This window comes from Sminthopsis crassicaudata, chromosome 2 (assembly GCF_048593235.1).
Source record: "Sminthopsis crassicaudata isolate SCR6 chromosome 2, ASM4859323v1, whole genome shotgun sequence".
In the NCBI taxonomy this organism is placed as follows: Eukaryota; Metazoa; Chordata; class Mammalia; order Dasyuromorphia; family Dasyuridae; genus Sminthopsis; species Sminthopsis crassicaudata.
In genome coordinates, this window is record NC_133618.1 from 335,098,368 (window position 1) to 335,110,595 (window position 12,228).

Genomic DNA, 12,228 nt, shown 5'->3' on the forward strand with positions numbered 1-12,228 from the left:
AGAGTGTGGAAAGAGAATGAGAGTCAGAGATAGAGAGAGATAAAGACAGAGACAGTGATAAGGTTTCTTATTTCTGAAGTAAACTCACTAATAGGGGATATCAAACAAGCAAGCAAACAGCTATCATGTGCTGGGCACTGTGATTAAAAAAGGCAAAATAGTCCCTATGTTCAAGTAGGTTATGTTCACCTGGGGTACAAAATACAAAATATATGCAAAGGAAACCCTACGTAGTGTGTGTATATGTGTGTGTGTGTGTGTGTGTGTGTGTGTGTGTGTGTGTGTGTGTGTGCATATGCTGGGGGGAAGGGGAGAAAGAAGTAAAGGATGGGGAAAGATCCTAACAGGAAAAGCCCTTATGTAGGTGGGTGACATTTAAACAGATCTTCAAATGGAGTTAAAAGATCCTAAGAGTAGAATTGAGAAGGGAATGAATTTCAAGCATGGTGGATAGCCTGTTACAAAGGTATGAAAAAAAGACATGGAACCTCATGTACCAGGAATACCAGTAGACACAAGTTTAGTTGGTAATCAATCCTGAACAATAGGCTGAAGGCAGATGGTAAAGGAGTTTTAATACCAGAGGAGTTTGTTTGTTTGTTTGTTTGTTTGTTTTATCTTGGAGCAATAGGGAACTCCAGGAGCTTTTTGAGGATAGGATCAAAATTAGGCTTGTGCTTTAGAAGTATGATTTTGGTAGCAGCAAAGGAAATTGAGGATTTTTTTAAAAAATGGGTAGGAAAAAAAAATGGGTAGGAAAATTTTTAAGTGAGGTATTCTGGAGAGCCAGTGAGGAGTGAGTATTCAGGATGGGGAAGACACTCCTGGGATGGAATTAAGAGTATGAGGAGGGGAGCCTGAATATTGAAGTCATTTGTGAATTTAGAGTTGGAGAAAAGAAAGTTTGCAAGAGATAGCCTCAAGTTTTTCTGTGAAATGTGAGATACCTTTGTTGAGAGGGAGAACTGATGGATGGGGTTTGAGAGAAGTAATGGTGTGGAATTGATGCTGTGGGGAGTGTGATAGATGTCCAAACAAGGGCTTAAGTTACCTCTGAATTTCTCAAGTTTCTAAGCATCACAAGATGTCTGACCTAGATTCAACTTTTCTGCTTTTATCTTCCTCCCATCTGATGCATTTAAAAAATGGATAGCTTTTGTTTTTTTCATTTCCAAACATATCTACTTCCTCTCCCCTCTCCAGAACATCATTTATTGTTAACATTTTTTTATTTTTAAAAACTGGGGCAGAAGCAACGGTCAGACTAACTAATACATCAGCTAAGTCCAACAAAACATATATTATTTTACATCTATTCTATTAGTCTTCCTTCCCAGCAAAAGAAGAGAAAGAGATGAATTTTCTCATTTAGTCTTTGGGACCAAGTTTAATCATACATCAGTTTCATTTTCTCTTGGTGTTCTTCCCATTTACATTGTTGTAGCACTTGTGTGTACTGTTTTCCAACTTATCCTTACTGCATTTAGTTATCAGTTCTTCCCAAGTTGCTCTGAATTATTCTTATTTCATATGGTGCCATAATAACATACTTGTTTAGTCATTCCTTAATCAAAGAACATCTACTTCATTTCTTGTTTTTGTTACTACCAAAAAAATGCTGCATTGGTTATTTTTCTGTATAAAGACACTTACATTGACACATATATGCAATTACATGGCCATTTAGCAGGCATTTTAGTTATTTGCTTAGCATAATTTTAAATGGTGTTTCAGAATGATTGGATCAGCCTCTGATGGATTTTTATTAGCAGTGGCTTTATGTGACTTATTTTTCAGGTTCTGCTTTTATGGTAGTAGAGCAAGAGTCAGAGAATTTACTATGAGACCATGGACATTACTTAATCTTTGTGGGATCCTTAGTTTCTGTATCTCTAAACTGGAAAGATTAGAGAAAATGGTTTCTGAGATTTCTTCTAGCTCAAAATCCTATGATCTTACTAAGCAGTTATGAACATTTTTTTTTAAAAAGGGTCTTTTGGGGGCAGCTAGGTGGCGCAGTAGATAGAGCACCAGCCTTGAATTCAGGAGGACCAGAGTTCAAATTTTATCTCAGACACTTAACACTTCCTAGCTGTGTGACCCTGGGCAAGTCACTTAACCCCAGCCTAAGGGAGGGGGAAAAAAAGGGTCTTTTTAACATTTAATTTTTATTTTTTCTTATATGTAAACAAAAAATTTTAATATTTGTTTTTAAAGATTTTGAATTCCAAAATCACTCCTTTTCCATCTCTTCTCCCTTTTGAGAAGCTAATCAATGTGATACAGATTATGGATGTGCAGTCATGCAAAACATTTCCATGTTAGCCATGCTGTAAAAGAAAACAGAGCAAAAAAAAAAAAAAAAAGTATGCTTCAATCTGCCTTCAGATTCTTTCTCTAGAGACAAATAGCATTTTTCATCACAAGTCTTTTTCAACTACCTTGGATCTCTGTATTGTTGAGAATAGGTTGTCATTCATAATTGGTCCAATATTGCTGTTACTATGTACAATGTTCTCCTGGTTCTGCTCATTTCACTTTATATCAGTTCATGTAAGTCTTTCCATGGTTTTCTGAAAGTATTCTGCTGGTTATCCCTTAAGGCAAGCACAATAGCATTTCATCACAATTATGTACCACAACTTGTTCAGTCATTTCCTAATTGATAGGCATTCCCTCATCCAATTCTTTGCCTTCAACAAGAACTGTTATAAATATTTTTATACATATACATGCCTTTTCCCTTTTTAAAATGTCTTTGGGATACAGACATAGTAGTGATATGGATGAATCAAGGAGTATGAAGTTTCATAGCAAAATGGCCTTTTCTGACGAAGGCAAGCAATTGTCTTTGAAGTAGAAAAACAGGAAGGGAGGTTTTGAGAGACAGAGAGAGAGAGAGACAGAGAGACAGAGCGAAACAGACAGACATTGTCTATGTGTGAATAAATTCTGCAGCAACACTGTGCCTAGCATTTCTGGATTGAGTATTGTGCAGCAAACTAAAAGGAGATGAAGAATATTTCTGCTGAGTTTAAAATATGACCTTAATTTTGTTTTTTAATGATTTATACCAATATTTTTGGTCAACACTACTATGAAAGAAATACTGGCCATGTGCAACCACACAAAAACACACAAAGCATTTTAAAAATACTTTACTTGCAATTCTTTAAAGAATCTTCAAAACACAGCATTTAAAAAAATACTTCATTTGTAATTTTTTAAAGAATTTTTAAAAGACAAAACAGGAAAAGATATTTTATTCGTGGTAGCCCTTCACTGCTAATTTTGAGAACACATAATACTTAGGTTTATTCTTTTTAAGTTTGAAAAATAATTTGATGAAACCCTAACATGCCAAATATAATAGAATTAAAAGTATAAGCACGGTTAGCTATAACTTAAAGTTCAAGTTATAAGAAAAAGTTATTTTGAGTTAGACGAAATGCTAAAACATGATTTTATAGTTCGCTAAGTGATTTTTCTAATAAACTGTGCATCCAGTCAAAGGAATCTCTACAGATGTCAGGAACAAATGAAGATTTTTATTATGGATGTGTGTATTTATATATGGAACTAGGGGTATGTGAGATATTCTGAACCTGAGCAGTAGAACTAGTTTGTGTGCAGCACACATACAGCTTGAGCCCAGTATCCAGAAATGTTTCATATCTGAATCTTGGAACAAAAGTCAAGATCTATTGATTGACACCCCCCAAAAAAAGAAAACTCTTGTTTTAATTTTTCATCTACATCAGTTCAGTATCCCTGAGATAGGAACCACAGTGGGGGGGGGGGGGGGGAAGACTCCCTGCTGAGAACCTCTCCTTTCAGTTAATTGCACTTATATCATTATGGTAGCCCATTCTCCTTTATCCCAGGCTTTTAGGACAAACTCCTGGTTCCTTTGAAGTTTAATGTTCACTTGCACCAAGCTAGTTCATCATAGTCCCAAAGCTCCATCTTCATAGAATAATCTGGTTTCCCACTGGACTTCTTCTTTCTCTCCTAAGAGTCAGCTTTGTTTTTTAGTCTGTTTTCTTTTGCTTGTTTGTTTGTTGTCATTGCTGCATCAATATCTTTGATTTTTAAGTTGTAATTGACATCCTTCCAGAAGCAGCATGACTTGTACACTTTTATCTTACTTTCTCACTTTCTTGATTATAGGCATCTTATCTGTAAAGATCTTTCCTGTTTATGTTCATGGTAGCATCCCACTCTCCTTTAATCAAGCTAGAGATTTCTTAAAATTTGGAGGGAAAATTTCAGCTCTGATCAGTGCTTTTTGTCCCCATAGAAAGGTATTTTTGTAGAGGATGGTGTTTGTGCTATAGCTGGTCTTGGAGCTGTTAATACTGCATTCTCCTCCCAGCTTCACTGGAGGCACAAGAGCTTTCCATAACCATTGGGAGAGTTGAGAATATAAGGCTCATCATAAACTAGATAAGACAACACATTTCCAAGAATTTGGACTTTCATATGTGTACTGAATTAGATCCTCTTGCTAAAGCAACTTGGCTTAAAAAGCTGATATGGATGATGGGAAAACTGTTCTGCTACAAACATTAGTTTTTGGAAATCCCAAGCACAGGACCTTCTGATGTGAGCTCTACATGCTATTCTGTCTCCATGGACAGTGTAAAATAGCCCTGAAAGACCTCATCCAAAATGTAAATCTTTTCAGAAACCATTCCCATTCTTACTGCTTAGAAGGTATAAAGACAACATCGTATGACCTTTATTATTTGGTCCTTTTTTATCACTGAGGTTCACAAACAAATCCAGATCGGTGAAAAACAGTCAGCATTCCTTTGAAAATAAATGTTGGAAGAGCTACCTTGCTAATATCTGTTCCTAGTCTAATAATCAGACACGTGATACATGTTCTTTTGCTTTTTGACAGAACCAAACTGTTACCTTAGTCATCCTGGAGTCAGAGGTCAACATCACTTATTCTACCAGATATAGAATAAGAAAATCTGGTATTGGGGTATTTAAAAGTGTTCCTTAAATTGCTGTGTCAAGACTGAGGCAGATTTAGAGCAATCTATCAAGTGCTTTCGAAAAGTGCTGCTTTGTTGGAATTCATTTGCATCATAGAACTAATCTTTGCTGCTACATAACTGAGCAAGTTTTGAAGGTAAGATAGTTTGGGTAGGCTGTGAGCGGATCACTGGTTCTAAGGAACTAGGCTGATATACTGAATTTACTGGGTTAATAGTACCTATCATTCTGTATGTATGCTTCTCTTCATTGCTATAGACTTTAGCATTTTGTAACAACACAATACCCTGTTCAGTTGATTCTGCAGTCATTTGTGATATAATATTTTCTTTGTTAGCCATCTCTACAGTTTTGAAGCTTATTATCAAAGAACTTAAGCTAATCTCTCAAGATCTGTAAATATGCATTAGCCCCTATAAGCTTCTTAACAAAATTCTGAACACTGGAAACAATTCAGAATCTATAGGTGACCTTCAGGAGTCTAGCATCCAGCCAGCTTCAGAGGCTGCCCTTGGGTTATCTGAGTTTTGGGTCTGGCTAGTAAGAGACAGCTAAGGGTGCCAGTGTGGAGCCAGTATATCTCCTGGGTGCAGTCACACATAATGGAACTGGTATTAAGCATGGGAGGCACAATGGTACAGTAGAAAGAACACTGGCATAGAGATCAGGAGGCTTGGCTCCATAGTGACAACCAGCTCAGTGACTCTGGAGGAAATGATTCCTAATTTTCTTTCTGCATTTAATATTCTATAAGAAGAATTATTTAATAAAAGTCAAAGTTCACCTACCCTCTTCTATGAATACAAAGAAGAAAAATACGAAGTAGAAGGAAAAAGAGAGCAGAAAGACACAGCAGAAGCAGAAGAGCTTTTAGGACAGACACTTTATTATGATTAGTTTGTAAAAACACAATACCCGAGAACATATTTTCTCATAAGAGATCCCAGCATCATGCTCAAAAATCTTTAGCCCTTTTACATATCGGACCGCCCACCATCTGTTTTAATTATGAGAGGGGAACAGTGTGAGTTTAAAACCCAGAACTGGACTGAAAAATCTGTAACCCATTATATAAAGTGCATATGGCTCAGTGCAAAGAGGAAAGAATTGGAAGGAGACAGAAATATCTCTAGAGATATACCACTGGCTCCATGGAAAGAGTTCACTCTTTGACAAAAGGAAGGAAAAGTTGCTTATACACTTTAAGCTTTTCCCAAAGGGGATCCAACATTTCCTCTGGACTTCTCCCTAGATAGAAGTAAACACATAGATCCTCCAAGCACCACATCCACATGAGTGTGGAGCATCCCTTGCATTCAACTCTGCAACAAATGAGATGATCAGATTAAGTTCCAAATGGCAAGAAGCCTCTCTAGGAGCTGGAAGATAGTCTTGACTGATAAGCTATTTTTAGACTTTTAGGCTCAAGTCAATATGTACCATAACTCTATTTACAGCAGCCACATTTTGTTTGGAATCCATCAAAAGGGAAGCAGCTTTGTACTAAGTGATTTTCCCCTATCTTTTCCCTTTTCTTTCTCCTTCTTCTGACTTTTCCCCCATAGGGTCAAGAAGAAATAAGTTTTTTTGTTTATAAGTTCTTGAGCATTTTCACTGTTATAACATAGAGAAGATATAGGGAATCTCTGTAATATTTAAAGTATCCCAGACCTTAATCTTGAAGAGATGCCAGGAAACAAGAGGAGAAAGGGAGACCTCAGTCCACATAGCTTCCCAAGTTTATCTGGCAAAATTGCATTTTCTAGAATCAGCAATGAGATGCTATTCTATTTAGTTAGAATAGATGTTCAAACCTAGCCTGTTGTTTTACTTCTTCTATCCTAAGAGGGGAATGCTGCTCTCTTACCTAATCATCTTTGCTGTAAAGATATTGTAATTTGTAGAAATCACAAAGGCCTATGTATTCCTTTTTCCCTTAGAACTGGTAATACCCGAGTGGTGAAAGGCAGTACTGTGCTTTTAGAGTTAGGACTACATCTTATAAAAAGAATTTGTTTCCTTTCTAGTGTGCTGGCTTAGCAATGATATGTACTTTCTGCTCACATTATGGACTGCTAGACAGACAAGTGGCATCTGAATACTGACATTTCCTGCCACAATTCTCACTTCTAAAAACCATGAGAATCCATTTCCTACTTCATGAACTTCCAAAGTTTTTATGTTAACTTGTGCTCATGGGAGAAAAGCATTCTATGGGGAAAAATCAATTTCATTTCATAATAAACATGATCCTCAAAATAAGTCTCTGAATTTTATAGAAGGACTGGAAGGAAAACAGAGTAAATTTTCTTGCAGTGCTTTGTAATCCTTTGTAAAATCATTCCAGTTAAGACAATCAAAATACATTTCTGCACTGGGGGACTGTGTACAAACAAACTAGGTTAAAAACTAACGTACACAAGGAGAGTTTCAAGACTGGCAAAATGGCAAAAATTAAAGTGCTTCTTCTCACTGGAAGAGAGTTTAGTTTGTTCAAAAAAGCCTGGGCACACGCGCACGTGTACACACACACACACACACACACACACACACACACACACACACACACACACACACACACACACAAACAATGTGAGGTAGAAAGAAGTGGCTGTCAGGACACCCACACCCACACCCACAGACACATGGCACTTGTGTGAAGAGACCTGTCCCTTGTGAAGAGGGTGAGCAGGCTTTCAATTCCACTCATTTAAAACTGAGGACAGAGCCATGTAAGAGCCGTGCTTTGGGAAGATGAACAAAGTATGACTCCTGTTCCTTGCTACTAAGTTTCTGAGCTGTCCAGCAGTCACTTCCTGGAACTGAAGCCATGGGGACACCTTGTGCGGGAGTTGAGAAGCCACTGGGCACAGATCTCCTGGACCACTTTATCCCCGCTGCTCTGCGCTGCATTCTGCACCTGTTGGACGAGGTCCATGGCCCGGGAATACTCTTGCTTCACTGCTATCAGGTAGGCAGATCGCAGCTTGCTGCACATCAGATAGGCCAGAACCTTGAAGTCATGTGTGCAGGAAAGAGAAAAGGGAGTCCATTAGTAAGATCAAGGGGACAGTATGGAGTTTTGTTCAATAAATCAAAAGAATCTGTAAACAGGAAGAAGCTTTGGTGTCCCAAACTGCCCTTTTTCTCCAATGTTATTTAACTGTTCAGACCTCAAGAATTACTAGATCCCTAGAACAGCTCACTTCTTTTGGAATGCTAATGATTCAACATATTAGCAGTCTTTTAGAGTTAAATCACTATCTGTTAATGTCAAAACACTTTAAACATATATTAAAAGCAATACAAAAAGAAAAACAAGATCATGAAAAGAAAATCAACCAAATAGAAAAGCAGATTCAGGACCTCAAGGAAGAAAGCGAATGTTTGAAAATTAGATTTGGGCAGGGGGAAGCCAATTTAGTTAAAAGATACCAAGAAATAATAAAACAAAATAAAAAGAATGTGGGAAATCTCTTATTTAAAAAACAAAACAAACCACAATAGATCTGGAGAATAGATAGAGAAAACATAAGTCTAATTGTATTTCCTGAAAGGTAATAACAGAATCTTGATACAATAACACAGGAAATAATTAAAGAATATTGTCCTGAAGTGTTAGAACAGGAGGGGAAATCAGAAACAGAAAAAAATCCACTAAAAGAGGAACCTAAAAGAGATCTTATGAGGAAAACCTATAGGAACATCATTGCAAAATTTTGAAACCCCCAGACTGAAGAGAAAATTTCACAAATAATAACAAAAAAAAAAAATCCGATTCAAATATGCTGGAGCCACAGTTAGAATCATGAGACCTATCAGCAGCTACAATAAAAGGCTGAAGGTCTTGGAATAATATGAAGATGAAAAGAACCAGAACTGTGATAAGAAATATTATATCCAGCAAAATTAAGTATAATACTGAATTTTAAAAAAAGGATATTCAATAAACTGCCAGATTTTCAGACTTCTGTAGCAAACCCCCCCCCCCCAAAAAAAAAAGACTAGAAAATTTGACATATAAGAACCAGGAGAAATATCGGGTAAACATCAAAGACTAATTTCAAGGGACTCAATAAGGACAAATTGTTTTATACATGGAAATGTAAACCATGTTTAAGATTATCATTAGTAATTCGGTAGTGCAAAAGAAACACTAGGGTAGAACTGAATATGATGTGATTATTAAAGGTAAATCATGTAGGAAAAGGTAAAAACAGTAATTATGTTATGTGAATGAAGTATGGGAGCAAGAACTGACACAGAGGAGTTAGGGGAGGAGGCCTGATACTTCTGAAATCCTATTCAGACTGGGAATAAAACTTTCCAAAATCTATAAATAAGAGGGGGTGTATAGATTAATGGGAATGGGATAAAGGAGGGAAAAGGTGGGGAAGAGAAGATAAGGGAGGGAGAGATCCTTGGGGAGGAGGAGGTTGAGTAACAGTAAAGCAAGCTAGCTGGTAGAAGTAAAGCAGAAGAGTTAGCAGGGATAGGAAACGAGATACACACACAAACACAATAATAATAATCAGGAGTAGAATTTATTAGGAAAAAAAGTAGGGGTAGTAGTCACTAATCTTGGACAAAGTCAAAGTAAAAGAAGATTCAATCAAAAGAAAGAACTCTATATATTAGCTATATTAACACTGTTTTAGATTGTTCAAAACAACTATAGTATAAGGCTAAGAAAACTATTGTGGCATAGGATATAATGAGTTCGTGGATTTCAAAAAATACGGAAAGACTTGGACCTAAGAGGGACGATGTCATCTACTTTCAGAGAAACAGAGGAAATATAACATCACCATAGAGAGATATGTATATATTTGTACTATCATAGGAATTTATGTAGTAGAACAGTGTGTGTGCATACATAAATATATCCACGTTAATTAGCTGTACCCTGTTTGAGGGAAGTGGGGGAGAGGAAAAGGGAAAAAAAGAATAAAGTAAAAAGTGCATAGCAGAGAACAAAAAAAACCTATGAGAAAACAAAGAAAAGATGGAAAGTTCTGAATGCAAACTATTCCATTATTACATATATTTTCTTGAAATGGAAATTTGTTGCTACATATTCTGAATTCTCTCTTAGGTTCTTCTGTGTACATGATATTTTTTTTCTTTTTTCTATTGTTTTTTTCCCCTATTTTGTATTTATGTTTTAAGGAAATAATTACATTTTTAAAAAGCAGTGCAAATAAAATTCCCAAGATAAAAAAAAAGCCTTTTTCTCCAAAGTCTGGTTCATTGATGCCTAGGGTCACTGCTACCCGAGTATTCAACATGTACTAATTATCACAATGCCCCTTTTCATGAGGAAATTATATTCTAAGGGTTAATGTGAAGAACTATGATCAAGAACTATGAGAGTTGTCCAGATTTATTTCATACATTTCAAAAGCGTATACTCTCAATGGATCTATCAAGAGCCTGTGTAAAATGAAAAAGAACTGGGAAGTAGGGGATGAAGTCTACCAGACAGAAAATCAGCATAGCATAGTTCTAGTTCTGACCATTCTAGATATGCACAGCAACTTCCTTCATCTCTACACAATCCCACCTCCTCAATTTAGCAAAATGAATTAAAATACAATTTTTCTTTATTTTACCACGATGTTAAGGGGATAAATGATGGAATATTGAACATTCTTTGACAGGAAAATATTCTTTAAGTCACCTGTAACATCATCTTGATTAGAGTTTGTGAGGTCAGGGGGCAATTCATTGAACACCCAATTCTGATCATAAGGGACACATGGATAAACTAAGTCAAGACAGTATATGCTGTATGCCAATGTAGGATATACCAGGGTTACTTCCTTAGTAATCATGAAGGTCTCTGGGAAAAGCCTCATTAGACCAAGAGTTTTCCAGTACCTGAACAAATAAATACCAACTCCACACTGACCAAGACAAGAAGAAAAAAAATCTAATTTTTGACTATTCCATGTTCTTCCCCAATATCCTTAGGGGAAGAAAGCTGCTTTAGGGAATGAGGAGTAGCCAGAAGGTGTTGAGGAATGGATGGAGGCAGAAGTTTTCTTTCGTATCCATTTCTTAATAAAGAAGCACAGGAAACTTCTGGTAACTAGATACAATCAGCCGACTGAGTGACTAAAGAAAGCTCCCCAGAAATAGGTCTCAATATGAAAAATAAGATTATGAATAGCTTAGAGAGTCTTGAGATCTCTCTGTCTTGGCAAGGAGGCAAGAAGAAGGCTGTCTCATCTAGTGAAGAAGTGGCCACTCCCCACAGCATGACCTAACGGAGCTAAATGAGAGGGTGACAAGGACACATACACAGGAAGGTGGAAGAGTACAAGATCACCTTCAATCAAAGGTCCAACCTAAGGCAAGTCTATGAATTCTCTTTGAGCGTCATTTTCTTCAGATGTAAAAGCTGGAGTTGAATGGGGCAGCTAAGGAACTTTCTAGTTCTATCATGCTATGACAGGGGTAAAGGAGACAACATTGAGCCTAAAGTGCTTCTCACCAATTTAGGTTATAAATTCAGAAAACTCGGGTTTAAAAATGATTCTGTGTAGAGGGATAGGGAGTTGGGGACTTTCTGCTCACCTTGTTGTCATCACTGTGTATTGCTTGGATGAGACCATCTAACTCCTGTGAAGAAGAAAAATACAGATAGCATAAGGTGGGAGTGGGTAAAGGAAGAGAGTATATTTCTTGTTCAGCTAAGCAATTATGACAATGAGACTGAAAATGCATTTCTACCTCTTCTTTCCTAAAACATATTCAAATATTTGGGGGAGCTAAAAGAAAATCAATTGGTAACATCAATTCTGGATAACTTGGGAGATAAAGGAAAAAGGAATGGTTTCTAAGAAAATTGTATTTAATGTTCATGAATGAAACTTTCCCAACAAGATCAATATTGGAAAAATCCTTTAAATAATATTTGTCAATGAAATAAATAAAAAAAAAGATTAACTAAAAGATTATCCATCATGCTTCAAAGACTATTATATAGAATCATTTTAGGAAATTGCTAATTTAAGGCTCAAGGAAGGCCATATTTCTTCAACAGAGAAGAAATAGTTCCAGTTCTTAAGAACGGGTATTGTCCTGATGTCCTGATTTATGTAAGGTCAATCAGTTGCCAAGGATAAAATCAAAACCAGGACACAAGAGACAATGAAACATAATTTAATCTTGTGTGGACCAGAAAAAGCCTGGACTATCCAGAAACTTTGGACTCTT

At 36.6% G+C, this 12,228-nt stretch overlaps 1 protein-coding gene across 3 annotated transcripts in view; it reads right to left on the reverse strand.

The window, feature by feature from the left end:
- Positions 1-7,308: 7,308 nt before the first annotated feature.
- Positions 7,309-12,228, reverse strand: part of ZFYVE26 (zinc finger FYVE-type containing 26) — a 79,073-nt gene continuing 74,153 nt past the window's right edge. For all 3 annotated transcript variants that reach the window (XM_074290458.1, XM_074290460.1, XM_074290457.1), the window contains exons 41-42: positions 11,587-11,631; positions 7,309-8,020 (exon numbers count right to left, since the gene is read on the reverse strand). In XM_074290458.1, the coding sequence (XP_074146559.1) occupies positions 7,817-8,020; positions 11,587-11,631 (249 nt within the window). In that variant the 3' untranslated portion in view covers positions 7,309-7,816. The remainder of the gene's footprint in view (positions 8,021-11,586; positions 11,632-12,228) is intronic.